We start from the raw sequence: 20322 nt of genomic DNA on the forward strand, positions 1-20322 counted from the left end.
CCAGAAGGCGGTTCGAGAAGTGAATCGGTCGAATTCCGAATCTATTTCTCCCATTACAAATGGAAAAAAATTTAATCCGTTCCAAGATAAAAAAAAAAAATGCCTTTTTTTAAGCATTTTTTCATTTGCACATTTTTGTCCGATTGCGCAACTGCAGCGCACCGCCGAACGCGCAACTGTAGCGTGCCGCCGACCGCGCAACTGCACTGCGCTGGTCGCATTATTGTGACAGAGCCGAACGCTGAAATTAAGAAAATATTTTTAAAGTCCTGATGTACTTTCCAAAATTTAAGTGGACCTCAGTGCGCAGGGAGCTTAATTTTGTCCGATCGCGCAACCGCAGCGCGCCGGGCGCTCACTGTCGCATTGCTTTAAGAGCGTCTTTGTGTTTTAGGATGGCTTTACTGCTCCCACTTGCTTTCTTTGGAGGCATGATTAGGGGTTAATACAATCCTCAAAGTAACGAAAATACAATAACCAATGGAGTCAGTCGGCATCCGGGCCGCGTGGTCTCATCTCGCGAGGTTCAACCTCCGAATTTTGTCCGACAACTGAAGCAAAAAAATCTCTAATTTTTCGTTCGAATTCCGATTTGTTCGAGAACCGGGACGTTCGAAAACCGAGGTTTGACTGTATATCAAAAGTTTGGGGTCACTCAGACAACTTAGTGTTTTCCATGTAAACTAGTGTTGTTTTTGCTCAGTTGGACATCGATCTGACAGTCAACTGCATAGCAGTGGAAGGAAATACCATGTTTCCTTAAAATGGAACCCAAAGCAGAGTCCCCAAAACTAAAACCTTTTGGGCAACCATCATCAACATCAGCAGAAGAGTATTGAAAATGAGGAAAATAAGATGAAAGTGAATATAGAAGCATACATACTACTTTGGGATTCGCATCGCTGACCCTAAGGAGTGGGGAGGTGGGATCTTTGGGGTGAAATTCCTCCATCTCACCACCAAACTTGAAGAAAGCCTTCAGGTGGCTTTGGACCACGGCCAGACACAAGAACTGGTCCTGGTTGTGGACATACGGGCTCATCACATAGTCCCGGCATGAAAGGTCATCTGATTAACACGTACTCTGTTTTGAAGCAGCAACAAAATCCCTCTGTGGGAGACCAACTTGACTTCCTGCTCGAAGCGTTGCATGCGCGCCGACTCATCGCTGAAGGTGATTTCGGCAAAGCCGGTGCCGTCAAAATAAGCGGCGTCGTTCACCCAGGCCTGTGTTAGCGCTGGCTTGGACCTTTTTATGGCATGAAAAAGTACATATTAACACCCAGACAAAGGATGTTAGTGAAGTGGACAGGTGCAAGCTCTCACCTGCCGCATGGCTTCTCTTGTGTGGTGTTCAGCTGGAAGATTTGCTCAAAGTTGTACAAGCTGAGTACTTCTTCATTGAGCGTGTCCAACTCCATGCAGCCCTTGAAGCCCGGCAAGGCTAACGGGTCAGGGGGCTGCACGAGGAGAAGATATATGATGAAGAAATCTCAGTCATAACAATGAAAGAGTTAATCATGGTATCACACAGGAGTTATCTTAAATACAGTAATACCAAAAATATCATCATTCCTTATGGCTACTGCTGTAAAGATTAATCACGGTGTCCTGTATGGGTGTGTGCTAAGAGGAATATCACTAAAAAAGTACATTCTGTTGTTATGAAGGTGACTTAATTTTAGTGTTACCACTGGCTGCCAGAATAAAAAGTAATCGAGCTAACCTCCACAGCAGTATGTGCTTGTTTCCCTTACAATTACTGTATATAATTAGAAAATACAGTCCTGTGAAAAAAAGTATTTGTCCTCTTCTGTAATCCTTACTTTTTGCAGTTTCCTAATTTGTTTAAACAAACAACAATCAAACAACAGTAAATATCAGTTCAAGCTACCTCAATAGATCAACACATAAAACTAGAAAATAAAATTTCTGGAGAAACTGCGAGTGAAGGCGAAGTAACTGAATAAATTCTTAGGGAATGCTGCAGAATGATGTTGAAACGAGTTGAATTACTTGAGAAATGTAGAAATGAGAAGTGTAAAACGAAATTTTGGAGAATTTGGGGTGAATTTAAAAATTTAAAATTTGGAATTTTTAGTAAGTGGGAAGTTGTGGAATAGGTAGGAAAATGATGAACAGTTGAAAGTTGGAATGGTTGAATCGGTTGAAACGTAGAAATAAGAAGTGAAAAACATAATTGGGGAGAATGTGATGTGAATTTCAAAATTGAAAATGTGGAATTTTTGTCAGGTGGGAAGTTGTGGAATAGGTAAGCAAAAGATGAACAGTTGAAAGTTGGAACGGGTCGAATCGGTTAAAAAATGTAGAAGTTAGAGGAAATGTTGAATACCTCAGAGAATGAAGGGGAATTTAAACAAAAAATTGCGCCTAAAATGTTTTAAATTTGGAACAAAACGAAAACTACGGGTTCAAGAGGTTCACTTTTGGTGTTCAAAAGTAGAGAAGGGTTGAATCGGACAAAAATTGTAAGAGTTAGAGCAAATGTTAAACTTAGGTCACTTCTGGTTTCATTTAGGGCACTTGTTGAAATAAGGTCACTTCCGGTTTATTTGGGGCACTGCCGGTTTAATTTAGTGCACTTCCGCTTTAGCTGAGGTCACTTCCGGTTTAAAAAGGTCACTTCCTGCTTATTTAGATCACTTCCGGTTTAATTAGGTAACTTCCGGTTTGATTTGGGGAACTTCTGGTTTAATTTGGGTCACTTCCGGTTTGATTTGGGGCACTTCCGGTTCACTTCCTATTAAACTTGGGCACTTCCGGTTCACTTCCTGTTCATATTCGGTTACTTCCTGTTCATTTTGGGGCCCTTCCTGTATGTTTTGGGGCACTTCCGGTTCACTTTGGGGCACTTCTGGGTCAATCCAAGATGGCCGCCACACTGTGGAAGTGGGGGTGAAGGGTTGAATTGGGTAAGCATAGTGGAAGTGAAGGTGAAGGAGGCGAATATGGTAAGCATAAGGTGAACAAAGTGAATAAAGTTGGAATGGGTTGAATCGTTTGAAAAATGTAGAAATTAGAAGGGAAAAACCTCATTTTTGAGAATTTGTTATGAATTTCAAAATTGAAAATTTGGAATTTTCGGTAAGTGGGAAGTTGTGGAACAGGTAGGGAAAAGATGAACAGTTGAAATTTGGAACGAGTTGAATCGGTTGAAAAATGTAGATATTAGAAGTGAAAAATGAAATTTTGTGCAAATTTTAAACGTGTGCTGAATGATGTGAATTTCAAACTGGAAGGATGTAAATAAATGCTTTGGAATGGGTTGAATCGGTTGAAAAATGTAGAAATAATAAGTGAAAAAGGAAATTTTGTGAAATTTTGCGCAAATTTTAAACATGAAAATGTGGAATTTTTGGTAAGTGGGAAGGTGTGGAATAAGTAGGCAAAAGATGAACAGTTGAAAGTTGGAACGAGTTGAATCGGTTGAAGTACTATGGAGAAATTAAAAGTGAAAAACGACAATAACAGTGTGTAGGCCTTCACCTTCACACTAATAAAGGACAGGAATAACAATAGTGTGTAGGCCTTCGCCTTCACACAACTAGAAATGCAATTTCTGGAGAAATTGCGTGTGATGGTGAATGCCCCTTACGTTAAGCGCGAAAAACAAAAAACGCGAAAAACGGTAAGCGCTAAAAACGGTAAGCGCGGAAAATGATAAACGGGAAAAATGATAAGCGCGAAAAACGGTAAGAGAGAAAACGATAAGCCGGAAAAACAGTAAGCGGGAAAAATGATAAGCGGGAAAAATAAAAAGCGAGAAAACGATAAGCGTGGAAAACGATAAGCAGGAAAAATGATAAGCGGGAAAAACGGTAAGAGAAAGAACAATAAGCGTGAAAAACGGTAAGCGTGAAAAATGATAAACGGGAAAAATGGAAAGCGAGAAAACGATAAGCCCGGAAAACGATAAACGGTAAAAATGATAAGCACGAAAAACAGTAAGAGAGAAAACGATAAGCGGGAAAAATGATGAGCGGGGAAAATAAAAAGCGAGAAAACGATAAGCGCGGAAAATGATAAAAATGATAAGTGGGAAAAACGGTAAGAGAAAAAAAATAAGCGGGAAAAACGGTAAGCGGGAGAAATGATAAGCGGGAAAAATGGAAAGCGAGAAAACGATAAGCGTGGAAAACGATAAACGGGAAAAATGATAAGCGGGAAAAACGGTAAGAGACAAAACAATAAGCGGGAAAAACGGTAAGCGTGAAAAATGATAAGCGGGAAAAATGGAAAGCGAGAAAACGATAAGCGCGGAAAACGATAAACGGGGAAATTGATAAGCGCGAAAACGGTAAGAGAGAAAATGATAAGCGGGAAAAACGGTAAGCGGGAAAAATGATAAGCGGGAAAAATGGAAAGCAAGAAAACGATTAACGACTTTGTTTTATTTTCTTTTTTTTTTAATAATAGGGTATGGCAGATTAAATATTAAAACCTGTCCAACAAGTTGCAGATGCCCAATGCAGGGCTCGAACCCACAACCCTGAGAATAAGAGACTCATGGTCTACCGACTGAGCTAACCAGTCTTTATTGAGTAATAATATTGTGTAAGGGTGCTTGCAGTAACATATTAAAAATAATGTTTTATTTCTATACACATGACCTGGAACATAATTTCAAAGTCAATCTTGTCTGCTGACTTTCCCGCGGCAGTGCCATCTCTTCGCTGCAGTAACATAATTTAAAAAAAACATATTGATGTATACTTGGGACTTTTTAAGATGGTGGTTGGACTTACTTTAAAAGTGCTGGGGTACCCCCCCACATAGAAGACAGTGTTATTGGTCAAAAGGCTGAGAAGCCCTTGATCTCCTCCCGCCTCCACATAGGCTTTGGTGACCCTCTGGTCGCCTTCAGAAGCCTCCGAAGACATGGACATCTGACCATACTGCAGGATCCTTCAACACAAAAACACAGCGCAAGTAAAACAACACCAAGTCACATACGTGCGTGCGTGTCGTATCCTACCTCTCCAGGACCACACTATTAAAGTTTCCGTTGGACTGGACATCTTCAGACATCAACACTTCTGCCGTTTCACCTCCAATGTTAAAGCACCAGCGCAGCTTCCTCCCTTCCAGTGCCATTCCCAGGAAGTCCTTAGAGGACTACAAAGACCAGCAGTCAACACGATAGACTCTTTTCATGCACATAAGAGCCATGGCACAACATAGTGCATTTACTGGTCATGCAGGTTAAAAGCACCATGACACTCAATGCCACACCTCAACCCTCAGAATGGACACTTCTTACAAAGATTCGGCTAAATTGCTGAATCATTTCGGTTCTGACAGAACCCAGAGGGACGAGTTGTAACCGCAACAGTGACCACTTTCACAAAGCAACACAAATTCCACTACGACATAATTACAGTTGATGAAATCAGTCTGATGTGACGTGTATAACAATCATGAGACAGCGGAATTTGAATTCAACACATAAGGATGGGAGACAAGAATGTCAAATGTTACAGGGGGAAATCAACAAATGGCCCCATTCGCCCAAACAGTATCCTGGGTAATATTGCGTTTGAGGATTTTGAATTAAGCAGAAAAATCCACCCATTTTTATCCATCAGGAGGTGTTTAATCTATTTATTCCGGGCAATATAATCTTATTGCAATATCTGTATTGAGTCAATTAGTCATTTATTTTCATCTATCAGGATGTATTTAATCTGTTTAGTATGGGCAATATAATCTCCTTGCAATATCTATATTGAGTCAATTACCGTTTTTTCCCATGTATAATGCGCAAAATTTAACTAATTTATTGTCCTAAAATCTGGGGTGCGCATTATACATGGGTACAATTTCTTTTTTTTTTTTTCTTTTTTTTTGAAGAAAATCATGGTACAACAATTTTTGAAGAAAATCTTGTCACGGATGGAGTGTGGAAAGGAGCGGGGCGACCAAGTGCAGCTTGGACCAGGGTTTATTGGAGGAACTCAAAACACAGACTTGGTAAACTAATTGTGATAAATAACTGGAACCACTCAAATATTGGTGATCCCGTTGAGAGTCTCACATATTTCTTCGCTATCGAGTTTGCTACTGCATGCGCAGTGATACTGACCGGCAGAATAACATCCGGTTGTTCCCAAAGATGATCTTTTTTCTGAAATAATTTTACGTTTACGGACTTAAGTAACCCGGCCGGGTCATACCAAAGACTATAAAAATGGGACCCATTGCCTCCCTGCTTGGCACTCAGCATTAAGGGTTGGAATTGGGGGGTTAGATCACCAAATGATTCCCGAGCGCGGCGCCGCTGCTGCTCACTGCTGCTCACTGCTCCCCTCTCCCCCAAGGGATGGATCAAAATCACACGGGGATGGGTCAAATGCAGAGGACAAATTTCACCACACCCAGATGCGTGTGTGACGATCATTGGGACTTTAAAAAAAAAAAAAAAAAAGTCAAAATTTGGGTGCGTATTATACATGGGTACAGGCTTTTTTCCAGCATCGACATGCCATTTTTAGGGTGCGTATTATACATGAGGGCGCATTATACATGGAAAAAAACGGTAATCATTTATTTGAACAGTTAGGCCACACAGAGCTCCCACATGAGTATGCCACATGAGTACTTTGTTGGTTGAGTTGCTTATTCATTGGTTTATCTGCTGCTTCTTTGGTTTAACTGCTTCTTCTTTGTGGTCGGAGGCAGCTGTGCACTGCCTACAACAGGGGTGTCAAACTCATTTTTTTCACGGGCCGCATTGTAGTCATAGCTTCTTTCGGAGGGCCATTATGACTGTCAACCCAAATAAATGTATGAGCACCTCATATTATATACAGTAAAACCTAGAAAACAAACTGATAAATAACTTGTTTTCAAATCAGACGAGTAAAAACTGGTCAGATATTTAAAAAAAAAAGATATTATTAAAAGTGAAGACGATTTGCAATTCTAGTAATGACACGAATTTGATGCACAATTTGTCTTCGCGGGCCACATAAAATCATGTGGCGGGCCGTATCTGGCCCCGGGGCCTTGAGTTTGACACCTGTGGCCTACAACATGCTTATTGCTGGAGTTAGGATTTTATTTCAGTTTTTTTTTTTAAATCTACATCCATATTACATTAATATTTTTAATATTTTATCAAAGGGTTAGGGTTGACATTAAGCATGCTACCCTACTTGTTCTGTTCTGTGAAAATCTAAAATCAGAGCACGGGTGTGTTTTCATGGCAATGCTTACATCTCTATTGCCAAAGTAGAAGACAAACTGCTTGGCGCCATCTTCCTGACGGCGGGAGCGCACAGCCTCGGGCAATGTGATGTAGAATTTGAGGGAGGTATAGGATGCTAGGTCTGCCAGGTTGGGCGGAGTGCGCACTTGAATGCCTGATGTGCCATTGAACTTCACAGGAACGCTCACCTGGATGCAGGAAAAAGTGGTTACAGAAAGTTACATTCATGTTTAGTAGCACTTGTCCTCATTAAGGTAGGGGTGAGCTAGGTGATAAAATGGCTGTTTCAGAAGCAAAATGGTCTACTCGCTATGTAATTTGAGCGTGTGTTTTTTAGATATTTTGGTGCATGCTATCGTGATACAGAAAAGTTCCAATGTACCATAAAACAAACAAAAAACAAACTGTGAGGCGGACGGCACTGTAGTGCCCATGAAATCATGTAGCCATCCTTCACTACTTCGCGGTTAAATTATCGAGGCCTCAGTACATCGCGGATTGTTCAAAAATATTAATCAAAAATTCAAACGAAGAGAAGCTATTGACCGGGGTTGAGTTTCTTGTTATAAAAGAAAAGTTGCTGTAAGAATAAAATAGTTCTAAAAACATACTTATAGTATATACACTTGTACCTTGTTGTAAAAGAAAAGCTGTTGTAAGAATAAAAGAGTTCTAAAAATATATTTACAGTAAGTACACTTTAGTTACATCTACGTATGTTACACACACCATATCATATTTATATTATTGATGCATTATTTTCTGTATGTTATTTATAATAATATATTTATTTACATGTTTGAAACTATTATTTAATGTTCCAATGATAACATGCACTTATATGGTTTCATATACACTTATTGATATTATACATACAAAAAAAATTACATATGTTAAAAATGAGAGGGTGACACGACTACGCGTTTTTTCACTGATTGCGGCCGGTTCTGGTCCCTATTAACCGCAATAACTGAGGGATGACTGTATTGATTTAATTTATTTAACCTTTATTCTTCCACGTAAGATAAGTTATTTACAGTAATGACCTGGCTGCAGAGTAAAATCTTTGCAAAATAAAAGATAATAAATATACAAAACTAGGGGTGGGTAATTAATCAAAATTGAGTAGTGATTTCAATGTTGGCTTCTCTACATTTTTAAAATGTTATTAGCGAAGAGACACGATTAATGTGCTGAACGGTGAGGTGTGTTCACAAATTCCCGATGATATGAAAGTACCATGAATGCACCATGTTGTTTGCGTGGCAAACGTGTAGCGCAGGGGTCGGGAACCTATGGCTCGCGAGCCATACATGGCTCTTTTGGTAACTGCGTCTGGCTCGCGGACAAATCTGTTTACTCAATTGAAGTCATAAATAATTTTGTTATATTATCAAAGTAAAAAATAGACCTACTGAAATCAAAATGTTAAATTAGCTTTCAAAATATAAAATACGATCACGTTTGCAATCCATCCCATCTGTTTTCTACCGCTGAAATCCACGGTTGCATCATATCAGCCAATCCCAACTGCCCTTCGGTGTACAGAAGGGTGATGCCAGGTCGGACAAAAAAGCGCAATTTTTATTGGACAATACTCCTGTCACACACGCATGACCACACCCCTCCAATCTGGCCAAATCACGCACACCTGCTGCTAGTTAGAGGACGCTCGACCACGACTTCGCTTTTCGCACTTCCCCACGCCTGCCTCGCTGATGGCGAAGAGAAAAAAAGATGACAGTTACCGAACATTTCAGAGTGAGTGGACCGAATAATTCGCATTTGTGGAGAGAGGAGGCTCTGCTATGTGCTTCATATGCAATGACAATATTGCATCAATGAAACGCTCCAATATTAAGCGCCACTTTGAGACATGACATGCGACATTTGCAACCAAATACCCAGCTGGGGACAGCAGAAAGAATGCGTGTGAAGAGCTCCAAAGGAAGGTCCAAGCTAGTCAACAGCAACTCCGTGTATGGACCAGACAAGGTGACTTTGATTCAGCTAGTTTTGCTGGCGCATTAGCAATAGTGAGGAACGGAAAGCCATTCACTGATGGCGAGTATTTCAAAACATTTATGCTTGATGTGCTAATGAACTTTTTGACGACTTCAGGGATAAAGATCATCAAATGGATAAAAGACATGACTCTGTCAGCAAGAACCGTTCATGATCGGGCCATTATGATGGAAAAATCAAGTGGAGGAAACACAAGTGAGGGACATAAACACAGCAGTCTACTTATCCCTCATTTTGGATGAATCAACAGACGTGAGCCATGTATCCCAATTCAGTGTGATTGCAAGATATGTTGCCGGTGACACGCTGCATGAGTAAAGTCTTGCTGTTTTGCCAATGAAGGGATCAACGAGAGGGGAGGATTTATTCAAGGCGTTCATGGAGTTTGCCCAGGGGAAAAATCTACCTATGGATAAACTCATTTCTCTGTGTACCGATGGCGCTCCATGTATGGTAGGGAAAAACTGAGGATTCGTGGCGCTTCTTCATCAACATGAAAACAGACCTATCCTCAGTCTTCACTGCATTCTGCATCAGGAGGCGCTTTGTGCGCAAATGTGTGGCGAGCAACTAGGTGAGGTGATGTCGCTGGTGATTTGGGTGGTCATCTTCATTGTTGCCAGAGCGTTACATGATCGCCACTTTAAAACACTGCTGAATGAAGTTGGAAATGCCTACCCTGGTCTGGTTCTGCACAGCAATGTCCGGTGGTTGTCAAGAGGGAGGGTGCATTGACTTTGTTTTGTCATTCAATTCCAAAACAACCAATGAAACCACAATGAACCATGAGAAGACTTTTTAAATCCACTGTAAAACTTAAAGTTCAACTGAAACTGACGTCACGGTCAAAGTGGGGGGAATTTTGAAAAGTCAGTTTGGCAAAAAAACAAAAAACCTTCAGTTTCTACTAGAAAGCAAAACAAATCAGACTAGAACATCAGAACTTTTTCAGGCACTATTAAGTGTTGCCATGTGTGCTGACTTCAGTTTCACATGACATGAGATTGGTTAATTCTGGTAAAAATGACATTTTATTGCTTGTGTACAAATAGTGTGTCTCGAGCAGTGGTTCTTAACCTTGTTGGAGGTACCGAACCCCACCAGTCTCATATGCGCATTCACCGAACCCCTCTTTAGTGAAAAATACAATTTTATTTTTCAAATTCAAGACATAGATGTTTTTTACTGGTGCACAAAATGAGCCGTGCATGGACATCACCTTGTTCAATGAACAAAACCAACACAGTGAGCAGCACCAGATTCCTGGGGGTGCACATCAGTGAGGACCTCTCCTGGTCCGCCAACACCGCATCACTGGCAAAGAAAGCTCAGCGCCGCCTGTACTTCCTGCGGAAACTCAGGCGAGCAAGTGCTCCTCCGGCCGTCATGACTACATTCTACCGTGGCACCATTGAGAGCGTCCTCTCAAGTTGTATCGCTTTTTTGGGGTAGTAGCTGCACTGAATACAACTTGAAGGCCCTGCAGCGCATAGTGAACACGGCTGGTAAGATTATTGGGGCTTCACTCCCCTCCCTAAAGGACATTTACACCTCCCATCTCACCCGCAAGGCGACCACGATTGTGAGTGATGTGAGTCACCCCGCTCACTCTGTTTGATCTTCTGCCCTCTGGGAAGAGGTACAGGAGCCTGCGCTCCTGCACCACCAGACTCACCAACAGCTTCATACTCCAGGCTGTTTGGATCCTGAACTCTCTCCCCCCTTCTGCGTAGTGTCCTGTACTTTTGCGCTATATTCTGACTGTCCGCTGTATGCACACTTGCTCCATTTTTGCTCCTCTTATTTATTATGTTATTTGTTTATTTATTATTTATTCATCACTCTTATTTATTCATTGTTTGTGCCTTCTTGTTTTTACTTTTTGTGTTGTTTACTTGTATGTATATTGTGTACTATGTCTTGTCACCGTGGGATAGTGGGAACGTAATTTCGATCTCTGTGTGTCTTGACATGTGAAGAAATTGACAATAAAACAGACTTTGACTTTGTATGTGTCTCTTGCCCATGATCACCAAGCCAAACAGAGTAACATCACATTGTGCCACTCTCATTGATAACGTATTCTCAAATAGCTTGGAAAACAATATCATTAGTGGGTTATTGCTGATTGATATACGTGACCATTTGCCTGTTTTTGTGGTTTATGACTGTGATTGTAATAATGTAAAGGATGGAAGTAACGTTTACAGGAGGGTGAGAACATCAGAATCCTTGAGTGCTTTCAGAGCAGATCTATTGACGGAAGATTGGAATTGTGTGTATAATGAGTATAATGTAGACATAGCATATGATATATTCCTCGAAAGATTTATGTCATTGTATGATGAAACTTCCCACTAAAGCAATGCAATAGGAAGCATAAGTATACAGAGTCCCCATGGATCACAAAAGGTCTACAAAATGCCAGTAAAAAGAAAAATTCTATGTATCGAGAATTTATAAAGCATAGAACCATAGAGACAGAAATTAAGTACAAAAAATATAAAAATAAGCTGACGCAAATTATGAGGAGGTGCAAGAAGGATTACTACAGCAAGTTAATAGAAAAATAGAAACAATAGTAAAGGGATATGGAAGGTTTTAAACAGTATTATCCGGAAAGGAGCCGTTACACAAATTATCCTGAACACTTCATGGATAATAATAAGACCATAAACAATATGGAAGATGCGGTCAATGATTTGAATGCATTTTTCGGGAATGTAGGACCGAAATTGGCTGAGGGTATCAGTGACCTGTCGATAGAGCAGGCGAGAGCAGTCGGAGATGGTATTGAAATTAATCTAAGTTCTTGAGGGCGGTTGATGAGAAAGAAGTTTTAGATATTATAAAATCCTGCAAAAATAAAACATCTACAGATGGGAATGATGTTGATATGGCCTTAATTAAGGAAGTTGTTGATGGAGTGGTAAATCCTCTGACAGACATCTGTAATTTGTCCTTTAAAACAGGGGTCCCCAACCCCCGGTCCGCGGAGCGGTACCGGTCCGTGGGTTACTTGGTACCGGGCCGCCAAGCCGCACAGAAAAACACAAAACATTTTTTTTATTGACGATCAATTAATTCTCCCCAGTCGAGCCCGCAAAGCTAGCAAAAATGAGTAAGAATTTCCATCCATCCATCCATCCATTTTATGAACCGCTTAGTCCCCACGGGGGTCGCGGGTGTGCTGGAGCCTATCCCAGCCGTCAACGGGCAGTAGGCGGGGGACACCCTGAACCGGTTGCCAGCCAATCGCAGGGCACACAGAGACAAACAACCATTTGCACTCACACTCACACCTAGGGATAATTTGGAGCGCTCAATCAGCCTACCAAGCATGTTTTTGGGATGTGGGAGGAAACCGGAGTGCCCGGAGAAAACCCACGCGGGCCCGGGGAGAACATGCAAACTCCACACAGGGAGGGCCGGAGGTGGAATCGAACCCGCACCCTCCTAACTGTGAGGCGGACGTGCTACCCAGTGCCCCACCAAGCCGCCTGAGTAAAAATTTATTTTGAAAAATATAAAAAAATTGGCAATTCTTTACCAATTACATCCGTCGGGTCAGGTCAAGACGCTTGTCACGGTCACGTGACATGTCACCTCAGTCCAGCCCGCGAAGCAAGCAAATATGAGCAAGAAACAGAGATGTTTGGAAAGCTTCTTCGGAAAGGGAAAAAAAAAACAATGAGGAGACGGAAGAAGAGGTTCTAAGAATCGGAAAGCTGCATTTAAAAGAGTCCTACTTAAAATATGGATTTATCGCCACAGGTGACTGACGCGCAAACCAAGCCCACTCTGCATAATATGTGGTGACAGGCTAGCTAACGAGGCAATGAAGCCTTCAAAACTGCTTCGGCACATGGAGACAGACCAAGCATCCTGCATTTAAAGACAAACCTTAACCACTTCGGGTGTCATTGTCTCCAATTACGCCTAGATGATAAGGCTCAGTGCTCCCACGAATTCAATGGAATGGTGAGTTTTATTTTTATGTCGTTTATACTTGTCTTTATGCCAGTCGTATCATTTTAGTTCATCGTATTTATATATTTATTATAAATGTATTATTTATTTATATAAATTTATTATTTATTTATATAAAGGCAGGTCTGCGAAAATATTTCTGACACATTACCGGTCCGTGGCGCAAAAAAGGTTGGGGACCACTGCTTTAAAACAGGTACCTTCCCAAGCAAAATGAAAACGGCTAAGGTTATCCAACTGTATAAAACAGGAGATAAACATCACTTTACAAATTATAGACCTGTTTCTCTATTATGTCAATTATCTAAAATCTTGGAGAAGCTTTTCATTGTGAGACTGGATAGCTTTACTGAGATACACAACTTGCTAACTGACAACCAATATGGATTTAGAACAAATAGAACAACAACTATGGCACTAATGGATTTGACGGAAGAAATAACTAACTGTACTGACAATAAGGAATATGCGGTAGGAGTATTTATTGATTTGAAAAAAGCTTTTGATACCATTGACCATAGCATATTATTGTATAATTTGGAAAGATATGGGATGAGAGGTGTAGTATTGAGCTGGTTAAAAAGTTACATTACTAATAGACAACAGTTTGTTAAGATGGGTAATCATATATCATCATGCCTAGACATTACCTGTGGAGTCCCACAGGGGTCAGTGTTGGGCCCCATATTATTTATTCTGTACATGAATGATATTTGTAAGGTGTCAACTATCTTTAAATGTATTATTTTTGTGAACGACACCGACATCTTCTGTTCTGGAAATAACTTAAAGATACTATTGGAGACCATTACAACTGAATTGCCCAAACTAAAAATATGGTTTGACATTAATAAATTATCATTGAATGTAGACAAAATCAAACTGATGGTATTTGGAAACCGTAAAATAGATACACAGGTTCAAGTAACAATAGATAATGTCAATATTGAACAAGTTTAGGAGATCAAATTTTTAGGAGTAATATTAGACAATAAATTCTGTTGGAAACCTCATAAGATACGTGAGAACCAAAGTAGCAAGGAGTATTGCAGTACTATTTTATTTTTTTGCAGTGCAAAACATATTCTGGAGCAGAGAATGTTGTGTACTCTGTATTGTTGTCTTGTTTTACCATATTTGACTTATTGTGTGGAGATATGGGGAAATGCATACATAAGTACTTTAAAACCATTAATTATACTACAGAAAAAAGCTATGAGAACTGTACACAAGGTTGGATTTCGAGATCATACAAATAATTTGTTTTTAAAATCAAATGCTTTAAAGCCAACGGACTTATTCAAATTTAGACTGGCACAGAAAATGTATCGAGCAAAGACTCAAAAACTCCCAGGGAACATTCAAAAATTATTTATTGAAAAAGATAAGGGATATAATTTGAGAGGAAAAGGTAACTTTGATAAGGGGTATGCTCGCACCAATCTCAGGAGCAGGTGCATATCATCCTATGGAGTAACTGTGTGGAATGGGCTAGAAGATAAAGTGAAGGAAAGCAGAAATATAGTTCTATTTAAAAAAATGTATAAAGGAATGATATTTTCACATTACCAAAAAGAGGAAAATGAAGGTGACTACTGTTAAACTTTTGGATTATAAAATGTTTTTGTAGTTTTAATGTTCTCACTTGGAACTAAGTGATGGATAGGGGTAGGACATGATAAGCTTAGGCTTCTTCCTACTCCTTTTCGAACAGTGATATATATTGTTTGTTTGTTTTTTGTTGTTTGTTTTTTATTGTTTTTATTCTTTAAATCATGTTCGAAAAAAAGATTCATTCATCATCATCATCAGCAAAACGATGCAGCCCCAAAAGTCTCAGTAATGGTGATTTATTTTTCTTGGCTATAAAAACGTTATTAAAAAGAATATATTTGTACAGTCAAAAAATCGTTGGTCTATCATTTTCTTTTTTTTTTTAATGGTATGGCTCTCACGGAAATTATTTTTAAAAAAATGGGCATTTATGGCTCTCCGCCAAAAAGGTTCCTGACCCCTGGTGTAGCGTATGTAAATCTGTGTTTGTGTCCATTGCGTTTAATGTTTTTGTTTAACTGTTGCAGTTTACTGTAAAGCGAAACAACCAAGAAAAAGAATGACAGTACATTGAATAAATAAATAATGCTTTGTTGTTAAAAATTGCAAGCGCTAATGCTATAGTACTCTAGGGTAGTGTCTGAACGTCCCTCTTAACCGCGCTATATAGTAGTCTATATAGTTCTCCGCATTCTGTTTGACGATTTGGATAACCAGCTAACTACTTGCTCATCATCACATATGACATCTTCCCTGTCATGACGCACCACTGCATCAAGATTGTCAAATATTTAATATGAAAAAAAGAGATTGTATGAGCCATGTACATTGTTCTGACAGTGCATGTACCTTGCTAGCAGCGTTTCGCGCCTGCTGGATGAGTTGCCGAATGCGGTTGATGCTCTCTGAGATGTTTGGCATCTGCACGGAGAGGTTGTGCAGCTTGTCCAGCTTGTTCAGGAGGAGCGGGACAGTGTCGCCCAGCATGCTCACTGTGGCAGATTTGAGTTAGACACATGTAGAAAACACAATACAGTTAAGTAGAGCACACATACCAATTTTGAGCATATACATTTTTTAAATGTGAGCGAACCCTCACGTCGTAAATAGATAAATGAATCAATACATTATAATTAACAAACTACCGTTTTTTTCCATGTATAATGCGCAAAATTTAACTAATTTATTGTCCTAAAATCTGGGGTGTGCATTATACATGGGTACAATTTTTTTTTTTTATTATTTTATTTTTTTTTTATTTTTTATCCGGATATCATACGGAGGCCGCCATTACAGATGCGCTTTCTTCTCTGCTGTTCACTTCAAACACGCTCCATACGAACACAATGCTCTCGTATCAGACGCTTGCTCGATCACCTGCTCGTTTGCTGTCACAATGTACCCTACACAAATCCGAAACATTTCTTCGCTATTGAGTTTGCTAGCGCATGCGCAGTGATACTGACCGGCAGAATAACATCCGGTTGTTCCCAAAGATGATCTTTTTTCTGAAATAATTTTACGTTTACGGACTTAAGTAGGAGTCAAAATTTGGGTGCGTATTATACATGGGTACAGGCTTTTTTCCAGCATCAACATGCCATTTTTAGGGTGCGTATTATACATGGGGGCGCATTATACATGAAAAAAAACGGTAATAGAAAAAAAATCATAAACTACAGAAATATTTCAGGACTCTTGATAATGTAATGTCCAAAGTCCGGCCCGCGTCTAAATTTAGAGTGGCCCGAAGCATTGTGTCATAAAATCAATAAGATATGGCCCATTGGCACTGTCGCGGGGACCTGCGCGCCCCAGAGCGAGCCACAGAAATGAAACTCGTCCGAACGGGAATGAGCACATGAGCTAGCGCTCATGATCGGTTGCGAGCAAGTCTCTTCTGTCCCTTTCCAGTTCACGCACACACAGGTGTCCGTTTGCAAGATAATCAGTGACACAGTGACCTCATTCAAATATCCACACACCAAGGACTAAGGCGACGCTAAAATCAGAGACACTGCAAGTGACGCTGCACAGGGAAAGGCAAAAACATAAAAAAAACACGGACTACTGGTGAGAGCTCTCTACTTCGTACTAACTCCACAAACTACTGCGCATCCGCGCCGCCCACTCACAATGATCGCAAACAACAAACAGACTATGGATTATTATTTTGTGATTATGAAGTAATTTGTTGTGTATGAAGTTGAAATAAAAAAGATAAAATGGAGAATGATTTAATTTGGATTAAAAATCTGACATGATGCAACCTGGCCTGTTTACTGCAGTCGAAAAACCAATATCACCCATCTCATTAATACAACAATAACAATAATAAAACAAACTTAATACATCTAATAAAAAATTCATTCAACTTTCATACAATTGTTCATTTGCACATATTTATCCATCCATCCATTTTCTGTCCCGCTTAGTCCCCACGGGGGTCGCGGGTGTGCTGGAGCCTATCCCAGCCGTCATCGGGCAGTAGGCGGGGGACACCCTGAACCGGTTGCCAGCCAATCGCAGGGCACACAGAGACAAACAACCATTCACACTCACACTCACACCTAGGGACTATTTGGAGTGCTCAATCGGCCTACCAAGCATGTTTTTGGGATGTGGGAGGAAACCGAAGTGCCCGGAGAAAACCCACGCAGGCCCGGGGAGAACATGCAAACTCCACACAGGGAGTGCCAGAGGTGGAATCGAACCCGCACCCTCCTAACTGTGAGGCGGACGTGCTACCCAGTGCCCCACCGAGCTGCCTGCACGTACTTAATGTATTATTATTTTAATCTTTGACTTTTCTGGTAGTGCAATCGACAATAGATTCTCATTTGCAATATCAACCTATCTGCAGACAGTAAATGATATAGTTACGTACATATTCACAAGTTAATTTACAATGGTAATGGTTCAAAGAATGTTGGTGCGAATGGTCCGTCCCTATACATTTTCATCTAACCAAATCTGGCCTGCTGTGCAAAAAGTTTGGGCACCACTGATGTAGATGCTGAGTGGGCCGGGGTAAAGACCAGAGCGGAAAAAAGTGGTCCCCCGGTAACGTCGTTGACCTACCTCTAGCTTATAAAAACACCTAAAACAAAGTACAGGGTGGGTGCAAGAAAGTGTAAGGGCTGATCTGTGACAGAATAACACCATCTTAAGTGAAAGAAAAAGTTTGGAGGACGGAAATGAAGCCAGCCAGCCTTGCCGTATGAAAGTAGCAATAAGACAGAGAGGAGAGGGAGCTAGTTACCAGAGTTGAAGGTTTGACAAGGTTGACAGGATGAGCTAATTGCTTGGAGAGCATTGACTGTATCATTTGGAGACCAAGCGAGAGAGGCTTGACTGATATTGTTTGGATTTGCACAGGAGGTACAATGGATTCTGTCGTACTGTATATCTGTAGAAGGACGCAACATCTTGGAAAGTGATTTGTCAGGTAGGAGGCAAAGAAAAAGACCAAAGAAAATATTTGTTTATCAGGAAAGACTTGGAATTATCTTAGCGAGGGTGAATAGAAATGAAGAACACTGGGTCTATACAACCAAGCACAAATACTGTAATTATTGCATTGTGGCGGACCTTAGGACCAGGTCTCTCACCCAGCGGGCATGCAGTTCGGGGCGTAATATTGTCTTTGTTCACTTGTGCTTTCAGTCACTTGTTGGCAGTCAGTGAGAGATTCAAAATGTGCTCCTTACTTCTGCCGCAGCATTGACTTTGTTTTGTCGTTCAATTCCAAAACAACCAATGAAACCACAATGAACCATGAGAAGACTTTTTAAATCCACTGTGACCATCGACGGTGCTGTGGTGGAGAGAGTGAGCAGCACCAGGTTCCTGGGGGTGCACATCAGTGAGGATCTCTCCTGGTCCACCAACACCGCATCACTGGCGAAGAAAGCTCAGCGCCGCCTGTACTTCCTGAGGAAACTCAGGCGAGCAAGTGCTCCTCCGGCCGTCATGACTACATTCTACCGCGGCACCATTGAGAGCGTCCTCTCCAGTTGTATCGCTGTTTGGGGTGGTAGCTGCACTGAATACAACATGAAGGCCCTGCAGCGCATAGTGAACACGGCTGGTAAGATTATTGGTGCTTCACTCCCCTCCCTGATGGACATTTACACCTCCCATCTCACCCGCAAGGCGACCACGATTGTGAGTGATGTGAGTCACCCCGCTCACTCTTTGTTCGATCTTCTGCCCTCTGGGAAGAGGTACAGGAGCCTGCGCTCCCGCACCACCAGACTCACCGACAGCTTCATTCTCCGGGCTGTTAGGATCCTGAACTCTCTCCCCCCTTCTGCGTAGCGTCCTGTACTTTTGCGCTCTATTCTGACTGTCTGCTGTATGCACACTTGCTCCATTTTTGCTCCTCTTATTTATTGTGTTATTTGTTTATTTTTTATTTATTCATCACTCTTATTTATTCATTGTTTGTGCCTTCTTGTTTTTTTTTTTGTGTTGTTTACTTGTATGTATATTGTGTACTATGTCTTGTCACCGTGGGATAGTGGGAACGTTATTTCGATCTCTTTGTGTGTCTTGGCATGTGAAGAAATTGACAATAAAGCAGACTTTGACTTTGACAATGCATGAACTCACAACAAATTACATATCTGCAAATCAGTGTGACTTCCGCTGTTGCCTATGCGAGACCAGTTCAGACATGCATCATCGAGAATTTACACAATAAATCAGCTGTGTTCGGACCTCCGCAGTGGAGGCTCTGCTGAACCCCTGAGACCGACTCACCGAACCCCTAGGGTTCGATCGAACCCAGGTTATGAACCACTGGTCTAGAGCAGCGCAGCAGAAGTTTCACTGATTTGCAGGTATGTAATTTGATTTGAGTTCATGCACTGTGTCGGTTTTGTACTTTGAACAAGGTGATGTTCATGCACGGCTCATTTTGTGCACCAGTAAAAAAAACATTGATGTCTTGAGTTTGAAATGATTTTATTTTTTTTTCACTAAAGAGGGGTTCGGTGAATGGACATATGAAACTGGTGGGGTTAGGTAACTCCAACAAGGTTAAGAACCACTGGTTTAGAAGCTTGTAAACAGCAGGGATTTACAGTAAAAAATGTCACCAATCACACATATATATGCTCTCTGCATTTTGTCGGTGTAAATGGGCCAACATCTGAAAATCCCGATCCAATACCAGTGACTGCAACGTCTGTGGAGGCAAGTTTATCATCTGCTTTCTCAGTAGAAAACATGCTATTGCTAGCCATAACACGTGGGACATTGACTTGCTTGTATGAACATGAAAATTAATATACATTAAATATAAAGACAAATTCTGAGATATATACAATATGGTTGGATGCCTTACAGCAGGGGTGTCCAAACATTTTGCAAGGAGGGCCAGATTTGATAAAGTGAAGGGGCCCGGGGGCCAATAGTTTTTTCGGACATTTTTTAACTACAAAAATGTCATGCAAATACACACTGTTATAAAACAAATTTCATTGTCACAATTGTCTTTATTTTTCAAATGACAAAATAAC

General features: G+C 40.8%; 1 protein-coding gene and 1 long non-coding RNA gene across 4 annotated transcripts in view; one reads left to right on the forward strand and one right to left on the reverse strand.

Moving 5' to 3' along the window:
• Positions 1 to 20322, reverse strand: part of lama5 (laminin, alpha 5) — a 380553-nt gene that overhangs the window by 33362 nt on the left and 326869 nt on the right. For all 3 annotated transcript variants that reach the window (XM_037245878.1, XM_037245877.1, XM_037245876.1), the window contains 7 exons: positions 15647 to 15789; positions 7237 to 7416; positions 4997 to 5136; positions 4767 to 4926; positions 1327 to 1460; positions 1084 to 1249; positions 884 to 1018 (listed from right to left, as the gene is read on the reverse strand). In XM_037245878.1, the coding sequence (XP_037101773.1) occupies positions 884 to 1018; positions 1084 to 1249; positions 1327 to 1460; positions 4767 to 4926; positions 4997 to 5136; positions 7237 to 7416; positions 15647 to 15789 (1058 nt within the window). The remainder of the gene's footprint in view (positions 1 to 883; positions 1019 to 1083; positions 1250 to 1326; positions 1461 to 4766; positions 4927 to 4996; positions 5137 to 7236; positions 7417 to 15646; positions 15790 to 20322) is intronic.
• Positions 2741 to 3132, forward strand: LOC119119521. Its single transcript, XR_005097314.1, has 2 exons — positions 2741 to 2916; positions 2955 to 3132. It is a non-coding gene; the product is annotated as an uncharacterized LOC119119521 (long non-coding RNA).

This window comes from Syngnathus acus, chromosome 2 (assembly GCF_901709675.1).
Source record: "Syngnathus acus chromosome 2, fSynAcu1.2, whole genome shotgun sequence".
Taxonomy (NCBI): domain Eukaryota; kingdom Metazoa; phylum Chordata; class Actinopteri; order Syngnathiformes; family Syngnathidae; genus Syngnathus; species Syngnathus acus.